The sequence below is a fragment of the Sus scrofa genome, chromosome 14 (genome assembly GCF_054392235.1).
Source record: "Sus scrofa isolate SSC_HxYL_T2T_F1_AM1 chromosome 14, Sscrofa_HxYL_maternal_Yorkshire_Landrace_v2.0, whole genome shotgun sequence".
Taxonomy (NCBI): domain Eukaryota; kingdom Metazoa; phylum Chordata; class Mammalia; order Artiodactyla; family Suidae; genus Sus; species Sus scrofa.
In genome coordinates, this window is record NC_139396.1 from 28782163 (window position 1) to 28798283 (window position 16121).

At 46.6% G+C, this 16121-nt stretch overlaps 1 protein-coding gene across 29 annotated transcripts in view; it reads right to left on the reverse strand.

Moving 5' to 3' along the window:
- Window positions 1-6151: 6151 nt before the first annotated feature.
- Window positions 6152-16121, reverse strand: part of ENTPD4 (ectonucleoside triphosphate diphosphohydrolase 4) — a 38907-nt gene continuing 28937 nt past the window's right edge. For 13 of the 29 annotated variants that reach the window (XM_084997658.1, XM_084997655.1, XM_084997652.1 and 10 more), the window contains 3 exons: window positions 14108-14193; window positions 12097-12258; window positions 6152-10713 (listed from right to left, as the gene is read on the reverse strand). In XM_084997658.1, the coding sequence (XP_084853784.1) occupies window positions 10485-10713; window positions 12097-12258; window positions 14108-14193 (477 nt within the window). In that variant the 3' untranslated portion in view covers window positions 6152-10484. The remainder of the gene's footprint in view (window positions 10714-12096; window positions 12259-14107; window positions 14194-16121) is intronic. The other 16 variants (XR_014828336.1, XR_014828330.1, XR_014828323.1 and 13 more) reach the window with 3 other exon arrangements.

Sequence of the window (16121 nt, forward strand, 5' to 3'; positions counted from 1 at the left end):
ATCGAAGCCACAACCTCATGGTTCCTAGTCAGATTCTTTAACCACTGAGCCACGACGGGAACTCCTGGTTCTTCCTTTGAGTGACATAGAGAGCCAACTGGAGGGGTTTTGCTCAATAAGTGTCAGGGTCTGAATTGGGTTTTTCAAGGCTGCCATGTTGAAGACAGGCTAGGTGGGGGTCGGGTAAAAACTATCTATTCCCCCCCCCCTTGGGAGGGGGGCCTGGACTGAGGCTTCACTGGGCTGTGAGAACCAGGAAAGACCTGAGCAAATGGGTGTGGCTAGTCAGCCTAAAACAGAGAGACCAGTTTTATCTGTTGTCCTCTTTCTCTAACCCATCTGTGTCCCCCGTCACATCCATTTTAGTGTTTAATAGTTGAAATACCCACACCCTCATAAGATGTAGAGTGCTATGGGCCTTACATTTCATAAATGGCATTCTGCTACAAATCACATATTTCTTTTAAGTATTTAACCCCCCCCCCTTTTTTTTCCTCTTTAGGGCCATACTCCTAGCATATGGAAGTTTCCAGGCCTGGGGTCCAATAAGAGCTACAGCTGCTGGCCTACACGACAGCCATAGCCACAAGGGATCTGAGCCATATCTGCAACCTATACCACAGCTCACAGCAACGCCAGATCCTGGACCCACCAAATAGCAATGCCAGATCCTGGACCCACCGAGCGAGGCCAGGAATTGAACTGGAATTCTCATGGATACCAGTTGTATTCGTTTCTGCTTCGCCACAACAGGACCTCCTGCAACCCTGCTTTTAAGATCTATCCATTTTGCTGTACTTACCTCGAGTTCATTGTTGCAAATGGCTGGCCACACAGTGCTCACAGCCTGCACCTGCCCCATTTTACTTAAATAACACTGCTGAGAGCATCCTCCCAGAGAGCCCTGATGGACCCAGGGAGAAATGTCTCTGGGAACACTGGAATCTGGACATGCACACAGCTAATTTTAAAAGTGCTGCCGGGGTATGTGTGACTGGGTCACTTTGCTGTACAGTAGAAAATTGACAAAACACTGTAAACCAACTACAATGGAAAAAAATTAAAATCATTAAAAAAAAAAAAAAAAAAAAAAAAAAAGGAGAGTTCCCTTCGTGGCACAGTGGAAATGAATCTGACTAGGAACCATGAGGTTGTGGGTTGGATCCCTGGCCTTGCTCAGTGGGTTAAGGATCCAACGTTGCCGCGAGCTGTGGTGTAGGTCACAGATGCGGCTCGGATCTGGTGTTGCTGTGGCTGTGGTGTAGGCTGGCAGCTGTAACTTCCATCAGACCCCTACCCTGGGAACCTCCATATGCTGAGGGTGTGGCCCTAAAAAGCAAAAACAAAACAAAACAAAACAAAAAAGTGCTGCCGGGGAGTTCTCGTGTGGCTCAGTGAGTTAAGGATCTGGCCCTGTCACTGCAGCGGCTTGGGTTGCTGCTGCTGGCCAGTCTGCATGCCGTGTGTGCGGCCGAAAAAGAAAAAAAATAAAAAATAAAAGTGCTGCTGCTGGCTTGCTTCCCAGAGTGCCTGAAGAAGTTTCTACAACCAAGAGTGACACCAAAGTGACGGTCCCCCCCTCGTTTGGCAATTCCATGGGTTTGAGGTAGCAGCCCTTTATTTCCATTTGCGCATCTCTGGCTCCCTGGGTTTCTCCCTTTTGGTTTATTTTTTGTTCATTGTTCATGGTTCAGGCTCGCCCTTCTGTGAATCATCAATGGCCCATTTTTCTTTTGGATTTCCTTTTTTCTTGTTGATTGCAAGAAATCTTGTGTAAGATATACCAATCCCTTTTCAATTTTGGTCACTGCAAACACCTTTACAGTCTGCACCTTTTAGCTTTGACTGTGAGGTTGAACAGAAATCCTTACCTTTTTTCATTTTAATTTTTTTCTTTTTAGAGCTGTGCCCACAGCATATGGAAGTTCCCAGGCTAGGGGTTGAATCAGAGCTACAGCTGCCGGCCTACACCACAGCCACAGCAACAAGGGATCTGAGCTGTGTCTGCGACCTACACCACAGCTCATGGCAATGCCAGATCCCTGACCCACTGATGGAGACCAGGGATCGAACCCACATCCTCATGCATACTAGTCGTATTCATTTCTGCTGCGCCACAACAGGAACGTCCAGAAACTCTTACTTTCAATGCAGCTAAATCAATCTTTCCCACTACCCCCCTGCATTTGGTGCTTCTGGGGGTTGAGTTTAAAAAGTGACCAACTTTTTTTTTTTGGCCAGTGCTCACAGTGTATGGAAGTTCCCAGGCCAGGGATTGAACCTGCATCATAGTTGCAACCTGGGCCACAGCTTGGCTATGCCAGATCCTTAACCTGCTCTGCCACAAGGGAACTACCATGAGGTGATGAAATGTTAAGGACAATTTAGAAGGAAAAAGAATTCTGAAGCTATGTCTTGAATAAGATCAACATAGAGAAATTATTTTCTCCAAGCTAGATTCGGAATACTTCCATCTTACTTTGCTTCTACTCATCAATATCTAATTTTGAGGTTCTTTTTCCTTTTTTTCAAGACTGTGAAGAAGCCACTTGAACTAAATTTGGTTCTCCTAAGTTTTTTCTACATAAAGCTTTAAAATGCTACATTCCTTAAACAAACTTTATGGTGGGAGGGAAGAGAGAGGCCTGGAATTCCATCTTATCCTTCACACCACACTGTACGTGGTCTGCAGCATGTGGGAATTCCTGGGGCAGGGATCGAACCTGAGCCCCAGCAGTGACCACGCCAGATCCTTAAACTGCTAGCCACCAGGGAACTCCTGCAGGTGACTTTAAATCGGCACAAAACTCTGATCTGGAAAGAAGAAAGAAGATTGAGAATAAAATATTTATAAAATGTGTTTTTGCAAATCTGAGGACCCTAAAGCATTAGTGACTTGACAAATCAGATTTTTTTATTAGACTACAAATATTTATGAAACTGTGTGCTATGAGGTGTTTTCTTTGTTGGAATAGTTATAAATATAGATACAGATGAAGTAAGCCTAAGACTGGTCATGATCCATGTTCAAGGGGACTCAGGGATGGAACAGACAGACTGGTGGACAACAGGGCCACAGAAGTTTGAAGAGAATTTTAAAATGGAATTTGAACATTATGGAGAATGGCCAGGAATTTCCAAAAAGTTCCGTTGGCTGCCAGGACCCGAATAAAAAACTTTACAAGGCTAGGTAGGGACCATTAAACGTTTAAGTGTCTCAAGCTTTTTGAATCCAAAATCTAGGTCATACATCAGGCTTGTGCAAAGTGGAGAAGATGGCCTCTTAGAGAAAGTGCTGAGTCTGGTTCCTGGGGTTTAAGTCATGTGTACTTAAAACAGAGCAGGGCCCATGGTCCTTCTCCTCCTTGTCCTCTGCCGGCCTTCTGTCTTAGAAAAACTTAAGTCAAAGTTTAATCAGAGAGGTGAGAAAATGCAGAAGCAAAGGAAAACAGTCAAATGAGACCAAATAGTAATAGCTTAGTCATTAAGCAAAGTCAAGGAGCTTTTGTTTCTCCTCAAGGGCTCTAGATAATATCCAGAGCCATATCCCACAAGCTCTTATAGAGGGTGAAACGCCCACCACGTGGAAGAAATCAACTACACATGGACCAGACTATGGCCATGACGTAGCTGCCACAACTCCAAGAACTGGCCTCAGGGAAATGGGAACAAAACGACCCTGGAACTGAAGGCAAACTAGACCTACAACAATCAAGATGATGCTGGTCGCACCACCACATGACCAGTTTCAAGCTGCCTGTCAGAGCTGACGGCACTGTTTCTGCATGCAGACCCCCTCCCTCCCCCTGTACACCCCTGAAACTCCCCTTTAAAATGCCTTGCCCACTGATGGTCAGTGGGGGGAGTTGGCCGTGGGACAGGAGTCCTTCCCCCCCCCCCCCACCCCGCCCCACCGGTAGCTGGTCTCCAAAATAAAGCAAACTTGCCACCTTATCGGCTTTAGAGCCACGAGCAGCCAGACCCACTTTTGGTAACATAATCACAGGCAAGAAGAGGATAATTTTTTTCTTTTTTTGTCTTTTTAGGGCCGCACTCATGGCATTTGGAGGTTCCCAGGTCAGGGGTTTAATTGGAGCTGTAGCCGCCAGCCTACACCACAGCCACGGCAACGTGGGATCCAAGTCACATCTGCAACCTACACCACAGCTCACGGCAACGTTGGATCCTAAACCCACTGAGCAAGGCCAGGGATCGAACCCAAAACCTCATGGCTCCTAGTTGGATTCGTTAACTACTGCGTCATGATGAGAACTCCAAGAAGAGGATGATTAATCCTTCCCAAACTCTGATTATCATGAAGACAAAAACGGGTAAAAGATTGTATCAAAATTATAAACCTGGGAGAACAGCAGGAAGGGCCAGCCTGGGGACTTCCTAGAACTAAGGCAGTGTATGTCCCATGTGGGAATTAGGCAGGCGTCTCTGCCCTCCGGTGACCTGGCCACAGACCAACATTGCCCTCTTTTCTTTTTTTCAGGAAGGAGAGTCTCCTTTTCCCTCCCGGAGTTGAGTTTCTGTGGCTGGTCTGGGGCCCACCACCACCATGTTCCCTGAGGAGCGTTCAGTCGTTTTCTCCGGGCGGAAATCTCATGGCCGCCCTGGGCCTTCTGGTTTGGGTCTCTAGCACACAACGGGCTGTTGACAGAAACATTTAAGCAGCCGTGAAGTCTGGAGCCCAGATGCAATCCACCTGCCACACAGGATCAAAAGTGATGGGCGGAGACGGAGGGCCAAGGGCCGCGGGTCTCTCAGTCCTCAACTTAATGGACGTTAACAGAAAGCAGGACGGGGGCTAAGCTTGCTAAGGGCAAAGAAAATGCGACAGATCAATCGGCTCTGCTAAGAGCAGCAGATCACAGGCTGAGGCCATCAGGCTCCCAGACAAGGTGGGGATGGGGGGCACCTTTCTGGGTGTAGTGTTGCCTCCAGAGGGACGCTCAGCTCCAGGCAAATCCCCCATCTGCCCTCGGGGCTCTGAGAGAGGGCGTTCCTCTGTCTTTGCTGACCTTTTCCAGGCCAGTGAGAGCGCTGCAAACTCCTCTTTGCAAACTATAAGCATTTCAGGATCTAAAAAAAAAAAAAAAAATTCCACTTGCACATTCCAGACTCAGGGGGCAAAAGGAAACAGATGAAAAACAAACAAAAAGCCAGAACTGCTGCCTTGCAGATCTGTCAACAGAGGCAGCCCTTGCAGAGTCATTTACTTCTCTTCTGTCAAGAGGAATAAAATGTAGACGTTTTTAGATGTTTGATGTAGTTTAATGTATTTACCCTCAGGCACAGAGGCCTGTATTTATTGCATTGCCTCGTGTTTAAGCAGGTTCTCTTTGCACATTATCATTCCTTCCCTTCTGCAGCGGTGGCGGTGGCGGTGGCGAGGGCACCCCCTCCTTGTGCTCACTGCCCTCCACACTCTCGCACTCTCCCAGTTCGTTCTGCCTGCCCAGAACCAGCTTTGCTTTTATTTTTGACAGCTGGTCCCCTGCCCTTTCCATCCGTCTCTATCATCTATTTTCAGGTTCTGGCTCAGGCCCTTCCTCCTGCAGGAAAACCTCTATTTATATATTCTCAGACAGCTGAAAAGAGGGGGGGCTGCTAAGAGGTGTTAGCAACACTGGTGATGGGATTCATGTTTCTCTAGAAATAAGCCCATGACTAAGCTTAGATCTAACTGCACAGTGGTGCCATATAAGGTCAGCCCTGACTTTAAGACAAAATACATAAAGATGAATGACTTCTTTTTCTTGTGTGTGTGTGTGTGTGTACACACACACACAGTTTAAAAGGTCCCTTGAGACGATAACTTTATATACAATAGTCTTGGAATGGCTTTTACTGTTGGTAAATTTGGCTTGCTGTTACACCTTGGTCTGTCTTTCTCCCTGCGAAGCACTTGGTCTCCCGCCGGACGTTCGGACCCCTCCCTCCACCACCCACACAGCAGAGCTTCACAACACACACGTCAAATACAGCAAGCGCACGTGGCCAGACTCGGACAATTTGTTCTACTGATTTACATTCAAGTTCAACCAAGCATTCTAACAAGATTCAAACATCTAAGAAAAATCTCTTTAGATCATAGGAGAGCATATACCTGCGCAGGCACGCACACACCAGGGTCCATGAGCCATCAGAGGAACTTTCACTTTATTGATTCTCAACACCCATCTGTGTGGAGTACGGAAAATATTGGAAGTGATATGACACCACAATAATCCCCCAAAGATAATTATTCTTTGAATGGAAAACACCACTTACAAACATAAAAAACATTTAAAGATGACCCCTCCGTTTGCATAATTCCTAATTGTAAAATATACTCTTAGTAACAGAACAAAAAATTCTCCTTGGTTGGTCACATCATTCATTACTGAAAGGGAAAATCAATAAAAGTCATAAAAAAACAAAACCCTGAAATAGAAATAAATAACTCAATAATTTACTTGTAGGTAGGTTTGCTGCACTGCACATTACCACACAAAATTCTAAAGCTGATTTTTTTAAAAGCTTGGGAAATACATATGCCTTTTTGCGTTTCTGGCTAAGTGTTGCATGCTTCTTAGAAGGAAAAGTATCCTAACTAGGAGTGAGTTTCAAATTTCAACAGCAGGTAATCTAGAGCTGGCCTACCTGGGCTTGCAAGTGTGACAATGGGTGGCAAGCATGAGGACCTTCCAGCCCCCAGGGTGGCCAGGCCGAGCCTCAGCGACTCTCAGTTCACCCCCAGGTTGGGGAGTGATGGAGAAAGCCAGCAGTTTTAGGATGAAAACGTGTGAAACCCACTGGTACAACTCAGTCTCTTTGTACCTTTAAGGTGGTGTCCTTAAACAGACTGTAAAACCTTTGAGAACAGCCTCTGGAGGTTTACAAAGGAGCAGCACATGGTATGACGGTGCAACAGAAGCGTTCACTGTAGTAGTCTGTTCACCAAGACTTAGCATGGACTGTTTTTTCTTTGCGGGGCTTTTAGCAAGTTCCCACCAGTCCAATCTCTCTTGAGTCCTATCACTAAGTGTTCAGAGTGTAGCATCTTCTTGGCCAGCCCTTACCTGATGTTAATTCTTGGCTTCCTGAGGTCAGTTCCCCACCTGCATGCTGGCTATCCTAGCCCGCACCTGGAGAGAAAGTCCTGGCTGTCTTCTCCCCCTGCGGTGCAGGGCGATGAAAAACCACCTAGGCCTCCTGAGACTGCAGACAGCGAGCCCTCCAGAATAGCACATTTCAAACTGGAGCGGGGGCTGAGGAGTATGTTACCTGGTTTGTTATTAAATCGCTCTGGAAAAGAAGCTAGAGGAGGAGTTCCCGTCGTGGCGCAGTGGTTAACGAATCTGACTGGGAACCATGAGGTTGCAGGTTTGATCCCTGGCCTTGCTCAGTGGGTTAAGGATCCGGCGTTGCCATTAGCTATGGTGTAGGTCACAAATGCAGCTCGGATCCTGCATTGCTGTGGCTCTGGCGTAGGCTGGCGGCTACAGCTCCGTTTGGACCCCTAGCCTGGGAACCTCCATATGCCGCAGGAAGCGGCCCTAAAAAAAAAAAGCTAGAGGATAAAAGAAGTGAAATTTGGGTGCATAAACAAGCATTTTGAGACTGAAGACTGACCACTTCTCTTGCCTCCTTCTGTGTTCATGGGTGGCAGCCGTCTTCCTATAGGAGGAGGTGCTGCTGTGTGCCCACACCTGTGGCACATGGAGGTTTCCAGGCTAGGGGGCAAATCAAAGCTATAGCCGCTGACCTACGCCACAGCCACAGCCATGCCAAATCTGAGCTGCATTTGCAACCTACGCCTCAGCTCACGGCAACACTGGATCCTTAACCTGAGCAAGGCTAGGGATCGAATCTACATCCTGAGAGATGCTATGTCGGGTTCTTGACTTGCTGAGCCACAACGGGAACACCTGTGTATCCATCTTTGAATGGGACCATTTGTGCAGCGTCAGCAAACGTCTCTTAAACACTTGAGGCTCTACAGGCCCCATGTAGTCTCTGTTGCATATTCCTCATTTTTTTTCTTTAATGACCCTTTAAAAATGGGAACACCTTTCTCAGCTCAAGGGTCTTTTCGATTTCCCCTGTGGGTAACAGTCTGTCAAGCCTGCTCCGGAGTTCTTTGGCAGGGGGACGTGGCACCTAACTGTGCAAAGTCCAAGGCCACTGGGCCCTGGAAACCTCATCTGGAACTTCTTTTAGAGAATGAGGTAGGTCCTTGCAGATGATGCTCAGGCTTGGATTCTCCTGTGTGGTCTCTATTCCACTTCCCGAATGGTACAGAGCTGGACCAGATTAGCATCCTTCATTTTAAAAGTGGCTACTTCTGGGAGGAAATCTTAATTAGGCCCCATTAAAATCTGTACCTGTGCTAGCTTATCCTTGCCTTGATTTGAAAGGCAAAATCCCATACTCTAGGCACTGGAAAATTTCCATCCTGCAGGTTAGGGCTTTACTATTCCAAGTGGTTGGCGGCAGAAAAGCTAACATGTAAACTTACTTCCTCTTCACCACTAATGCCTCCCACAGCCCACAGGGCGAACCCCCCGTAAGCACTCAAGGAGAAGCACGCCAGCTCCCTCTACCTCTGGGTACCCAGGACAAGCTCGTGGGTGGCTCCATCTTGATAAGGAACAGTGTTTACCAGGAACCAAGGATTTAAACAGCTGGAGACCAGCATTTCAGAAGCTGGATTTTTCGAGAGCTACCCATCTCTACCCTCTCTGAACACAAGAGTCTTTCTACATGGCAGGTGCTACAACACCATACGGCTCCTCCAACTGTTTTATGTTTGAGAGGCAAACTTACTACCAACCATTTTTCCACTGTTAGAATATTCATTTTAAAGAGCAGAATAAGAGGATCTGCTTTTCTTTCACAAATTTGTAATCTTCTATCAATATACAGTATGCCATATTTTTAAGTAATTAATGGACAAGATAAAAATTCATTTTTCCCTCCTAAATTAAATGAGGACTTCAGAATCTGAATTCTTTTTCTCAACAGTGATTTTTTTTAAGTAGCTGATGGTTCTCAAAATATACATTTGCTACCAACTAGACGAATTTATCTGGTTCTGGAGTTATTAAGAAATAGCCTGCGGACACACACAATGTGTGTGTGCGTACGCACATGCACACACACACAGCTTCTAAACTAAATAGGTGAAAAACAACCAATCTCACATATGCCACCCCAGTTGTCCTTTTTAGGTTTTTGTTTAAAATGTTCAATTTGTTTTCTTCGAAGTGTGAGCTGATTTCTTGTAATTCTTCTCTTAGTCTGGATTTACAGTGGTCCTGTCAACATTGCCTCAATAGCCAGAGTCAGACTAAGTGGGATCTCTGAATGTAACTGCTGAGACCATCTCTGATTAACAAGGCGGGGGGCAGGGGTGGATACCAACTTGGAGATGGAAGAAACTGGACCACAGTTAAACAAGCACAAAAGAACCACTAAGAATTACGAACGTGCCTGTTGGCAGGTGGCAGTACTAGTTCTAATAACACCAAAACCAGGGAAACTATGAATTTTCCAACTCACTCAAAAACACAGCGTTCTAAGGCCGCTGAAAGATGGGATGAAGAAAGTAACTACCTGAGGTCAGGAAAAGGTAACAGCGATGGGGATTGATTTTTTGAAATAAAATGAAACATGAAATTCTGAAGTGTGTGCTTTTAAAAGTGAGAGCACTACATTCCCTCACTCTCTCCCATCAGCAATTTTCACACACACACATTCTCTCTCTCTCTCTGTTACACTTTCTCTCTCTCTCTCTCTCTCTCACACACACACACACACACTCACACACTCTCTCACAAACACACACGCATTTCTCTCACACGCCCCCTCCATGGCATTCTGGTCATTATTTCACATTTTTCAGGTATCTACCATCAATTTTAAAAACTTATTTCCTGATACCTTTTCCTCTCTATTGTGGATATAAACAGTTTTTGGTTTTTTAAACCAGCAAAGAAAACACACAGCAATAGCTCTGAACAATAAATTAAACTATCACCATCTCTAGGTCAGAGCTTTCAAGACAGACAACTAGAGAGAAGGATCATTTTAGTCACTGCATTTTTTTGGTTCTGTGAAAGCACCAGCCCTCGGTCCCACCTCGGTTTCTACTGACAGAAACCGCCTTGCTATTTCCCTCCGACCTCAAAGTGCATCTGTTTAAAATCAAATCTATCTCAAAGAAAAACCAAAAATCTTAGTAATTTTTGGCAGCTACTATCCTATGCAGCAAAAACAAAGTGATTTTTCCCTTCCCTACTCCTCAATTTAAAGCTGTACACAGAACGGCCAAACGCAACACTTCTACAACAGCAGGGTTTACGAACAGTGGGTTTTGGTTTTGTTTCAAGGAACAAAAGGGAAAGGGAAAAAAAAAAAAAAATGAGACTGAGGAGAAACCCTGAGGCAAAAATGGCTTTTCCTTTAGAGTCTCTGGAGGCTCTGACTGTGGCTCACACGGTGCCAGCGATCTTCTGGGACGGAAGGCCTTCCTCCAGCCAGAGGGTGGCGGCGGAGCCACCTCGCGGGGTCCGCCTGTGGATGCGCCGCAGCCGCAGCAGGTAGAGCAGGATGGAGAGCAGGACCACCAGGAAGCAGCCCGAGAACAGGTAGTGATTGTACACAAAGGAGAAGCCCCGCCAGTGCGCGTGGCTGGCCCGAAAGGTCTCCTGCTGGATGTCTCTGCCCGCAGGGAGGAAAACAGACCGAAGAAGTAAGTCAGGCAGGAAAGGCAGTGTAAGGGGATATGGGCAGGGGGGAGCCTGGTCAGGGACTCAGCTCTGCAGACAGCGTAACCTCAGGGTCCCCATCTGTGAAGAGCAGAATGACGTGGCCCAGTGGAGGGCAGTTGCAAGTATGAACAAGATAACACCTCCAAGTGTATTCATAAATCTGTAGCTGTTACCACCGTTATAATTTGGGTAACAAATTATAAATTTCGGAGAAATTTAGAAGAATTGGGAGGGTTTCACTAACACACAGAAGCCAGTGTGGAATCAAACCACGTTTGTGATCAGTTACACCCACTACTCACATTTTTGGCAGTTAACCCAGCTAAACGTACTGCTGGAAGATGCTTAATTAAAAGAAGGGGGAAAAAACCTTATTTATCAGTGAGCCACGCTTCTTATGTGGGCGTCAACTGACAGCCAGGTCTGTGACCCTGACCGGAGGCAAAGGCCCATCCTCACTTTACCCATCTCTGGCTGTAAAGCAGTTATTTCCACTGAATGTGAATGCAGACGAAAACCTGTCATAGCAGCAACGGGACTCGTGACTGTGTTTCCTAGTGAAACTCATGGATCCTTCACATCACACTGTGGTGCTTTGCAGATGCCTCAAAAGATCATCAACAGGCATCACTACATTGAAATTACAGAAAGTACAGAGAGGACATATTACTGTAACTCAAGTTTGTCTTCTGTAATATTTTGATAAATGTATTGCAATACAATGGTTTCCTCTATAACCTATGTATTTATATTATGCATTAAAAACAAGATTTTGCATCTTTTTCAATGAAAGTTTTGTCGGGATATAGGCCCAGGAATAGGACTGCTGGGTCATATGGTAGTTCTACATTGAGTTTTCTGAGGAACCTCCACGCTGTTTTCCATAGTGGTTGTACCAATTTACATTCCCACCAACAGTGCAGGAGGGTTCCCCTTTCTCCACACCCTCTCCAGTATTTGTTATACGTAGACTTACTAATGATGGAAATTCTGACCCGTGTGAGGTGGTATCTCATTGTAATTTTTAATTTCCATCTGTCTAATAATTAGTGATGTTGAGCATTTTTTCATGTGTCTATTGGCCATCCATATGTCTTCATTGGAGAAATGTCTGTTTAGGTCTTCTGCCCATTTTTCAGTTGGGTTGTCTGAGTTGGGAAGGGAGGAGGCTCTTGTAGGGGAGACCAAGTCAGAGCTCCCTGACTCTCCTGCTCTGCCCACGGCCGGCTGGCACTAACAATGCCTTGAACACCCACACACACCACTGCCATGATACCTCAGATGCAGAGAAGCATCTTCTATTAGGCTCTCCTTACCAAACTCCCGGTCATACCTTAAGGGTAAGAAGCGGGTCCTATAGAGGATTGCTCCGAGCGTCCACTGAACCTCCTTGTCGTAAACTTGCAAGGCTGTCTTTAAACTTCTGTAGTTGACAGGAAATGAGAAGCCCCTGTGGAACACCTCAAACATCCAGGCGGATTTGAAGCACTGATACCTACAAACAGCCCAAACATGAGGAGGACTGAGTCACTGGTCTAAACACACATGAGCAGAGCCAGCCTCACCCTCTGTGACCTATGTGGCTGCACAGGCTTCATGAGGCCCGTACTCTAAGGGCCAAACTGACCATATGCACCTCGAGCCGATTCGCTTGGTTTACGTATCTTGTCCCACACCATTCATTCATCTGTCAACATCAATTTGCACATGAAACTTGGTCTCAGAGTGATTTAATGTGTGGCCATAAGAGATTATTTCCCCCCTAGGCCTTCTGTTATTTACTCAATCCAGTACTGAATAAATACTGAGCAAGGAAGTTCCCGTTGTGGCGCAGTGGTTAAGGAATCTGACTAGGAACCATGAGGTTGAGGGTTTGATCCCTGGCTTTGCTCAGTGGGTTAAGGATCTGGCGTTGCTGTGGCTGTGGCGTAGGCTGGTGGCTACAGCTCCTATTAGACCCCTAGCCTGGGAACCTCCATGTGCCATGGGAACGACCCTAGAAAAGGCAAAAAGACACACACACACACAAATACTGAGCAAGTTCCAACTTCTCTGGACCTCAGTTTTCAAATTACAAAATGAGAAGGTAGGATGGTCTGTTTCAGCTCTGATAATCTATGACTCTAAATATTTATCAGAGAGAAGTTCCTGTTGCGGCTCAGTGGTTAACAAACCCAACTAGTATCCATGAGGATGTGGGTTCCATCCCTGGCCTTGCTCAGTGGGTTAAGGATCCAGCATTGCTGTGAGCTGTATGTAAGTAGCAGATGTGGCTTGGATCCGGTGTTGGTGTGGCTGTGGCTGTGGTGTAGGCCAGCAGCTGTGGCTCCGATTCGACCCCTAGCCTGGAAATCTCCATATGCCACAGGTGCAACCCTAAAAAGACACAAAGACAAAAAAAAAAAAATCCAAAAAAAAAACAACAACAAAAAACTATCAGAGGCTTTCTTTTTGCAAAGCACTGGGCTAAGCGGTAAGATATCAGAATAAATAATAAGACAGCTAATGTGCTTGATGACTTACAATGAAAGAGGATTTTTGCAGAGCAAGAGATAACTATGAAATAAAGCAGAACATGAAAAACGCTATTAGTAGAGAGACGGAGTGAGTGCTCTGGAGATACAGCGAGGGACTGAGTCTGGCTGAGTGGACAGAGGATGACTTGGAAGAGACAGCCTCTGACTGGACTGTGACGTCTGGGCAGGGCCTCAACAGGTAAGAGAATTCCAGCAGAAGCAAGAGCAAAACTCCTCCTTCTGAGCCCCAAACTGTTAAGACATGTCTGGGCACGAGTACTTCCCACCCATCTGAAAGGAGCCAGGACAGAGGAGGAGTAGGGACTGACCAGGATAGAAAGGTAGGTTGGGACCAGGGTGTGGTCAAGACTGAATGTGTGGTTTCTTCTTTTTTTTTTTTTAATTTCCTCTACCTGAAGAAACTTTCGAGGCTGAGTATTGACCTGCCACCTCCAGAGAGACAAACCAGATCACTAACCCACTGTACCATAGTAGGAACTCAAATGCACTTTTTTTTTTTTTTTTAGCTTTTTAGGGCCATACCCTTGACATATGGAGGTTCCCAGGCTAGGGGTCCAATGAGAGCTGCAGCTGCTGGCCTACAGAGCTGCAGCTGCCGGTCACAGCCACGGCAATGAGGGATCTGAGCCACGCCTGCAACCTACACTGAAGCTCATGCCCAACTCCAGATCTCCTCCCCACCTGAGCAAGGCCAGGGTTCGAACCTGCATCCTCATGGATACTAGTCAGATTAGTTTCCCTTGCATAATAGGAACTCCAGGCCTTAGCATTTTTGAATTAACACACACCCTGGGCTCCGTGACTTACTTGAGCCTGTGGAGGTCGGCGTGAGAGGCGTACAGCCCTCGGTCAAAGCGTTCCCGCAAGATTGACCACTTTGTTGCACAATAATCCTGAAAGAAATTTCACCCCCAAATAAATCATTAGCAAAGGTTGACTAAATTTTTTTCATTTTCAAGTGTTTACCATATTCATAACAAACACATCCTTCCAATTCAGAAACATGAGCTTAGTTTATGTCTGTCCCATGAGGACGAGACACACAAACACTCCTTGAATACTTACTGATGAGCAAAGACAATACTTGTTCTTTTAAAATTTGGCTAAAGTTATCATTAAAGAGAATTTCACTGCCCACAACCAACCTCTTCAAATCTGCTGAGTTTCTCCCTCTCTGACTGCATGGGACAGGCACAAACTTTTAGAAGGTGAAGTGATACTTCGGCTAGTTCAGACTGAATACCTGTGTCCGTGGCTACACGGTGCAAGGTTCTGGGAACACAAAGATGATAACAAAAGGCTTCATCTTTAAGAGAAGGGAAAGAGGTGCTACATTTTCCTGAAGTTGTTTGTAATGATTTTTTTTTTTTTGTCTTTTTGCCTTTTCTAGGGCCACTCCCGCGGCATATGGAGGTTCCCAGGCTAGGGGTAGAAGTGGAGCTGTAGCTGCCAGCCTACGCCACAGCCACAGCAACATGGGATCTGAGCCATGTCTGCAACCTATACCACAGCTCATGGCAACACCAGATCCTTAACCCACTGAGTGAGGCCAGGGATGGAACCTGTGCCTTCATGGATGCTAGTTGGGTTCGTTAACCGCTGAGCCATGACAGGAACTCCTGATTTTTTTTTTAAATGGCTGCATCCATGGCATATGGAAGTTCCTGGGCCAGGGAATGAATCTGAGCTGCAGCTGATACCCACACCATGGCTGCGGCAATGCCATAATCTTTAACCCACTGTGCCACTGGACCACAGTTCGAATCTGTCCTTCATAGTGACCTGAGTGGCTACGGTTGGATTCTTAACCCACTGTGCCACAGTGGGAACTCCTATTTGTAATGTTTATTTTAAGAGCTAACATTTACTGAACACTGTGTTGGTGCCTTTTCCAAATGTAATGCTTACAACAACTCTTTGACATGGCTACTACTCTAACCTCTGTTTCAAGGACTGAGGCTCAGAGAGGCGGTGAAACCTGCAAAAGGGAACACAGAGAACAGCACTCAGCCTGGGTGAGAGAGTGAGGACAACGGGCATGTCAGGCAGAGGAAACACCATGAATGAAGACAGGATGAGAGGGAGCACAGACGGGAGGGGAATGAATAGGCACCTGACAGGACCGGACTGAACAGGGCTAGGTGGGGAGATGAGGCTACAGGGAGGGGATGACACACTAGGCTATTTGAAATTCATCTGGAAGCAAGAGGAAGCTGCTGGAGACTTTAAACAGGAGAGCAGGTGGCTGCACGTGGGTTTAGATAGAACACTCGGGAGTAGAGAGGGGGAAGAATGATGGAAGGAGACCAGGTGCCGGAGGACCACTGGGAGGCTCCTGCAATGGAGTAGGTGACGGACAAAGCCAGGACTAGGACAGTGAGGGAAGGACAGAAAGGAAGGAGGGCAGGGGTCTGGGAAGTATTTATGACAAAGAATAAGGTGCCTGATGACTTGCATGATGGGGGAGTTCAGCGAGGGAGGATGACTGGCAGGGAGAAGTAACTCCTGGGTTTGGGGGACTAGATGGTTAGGATTGCCATGACCGAGACAACACAGAACAGAATGGGGACGAAAGTGGGTTTGTCTGGAGCTGTGAAACCCAGCAGGCACTGGGCGGGGGTCAGGTGTGGAGCCGCCTCCCGAGAGGCAGCAGCAAACCATGAACATGGATAAGACCATCCAAGAACCCGAAGGTCAGAGGGCCAAGCGGGGGAGAATGAGACCACCAAGGCTTAGAACCCAGGAAAGTGTCAGGAAGGTAGGGAACAAGGGCTGAGGAGCCCGGCAGCCAAGGGGAGGAGCCTGAGAGGAACCATCAGAT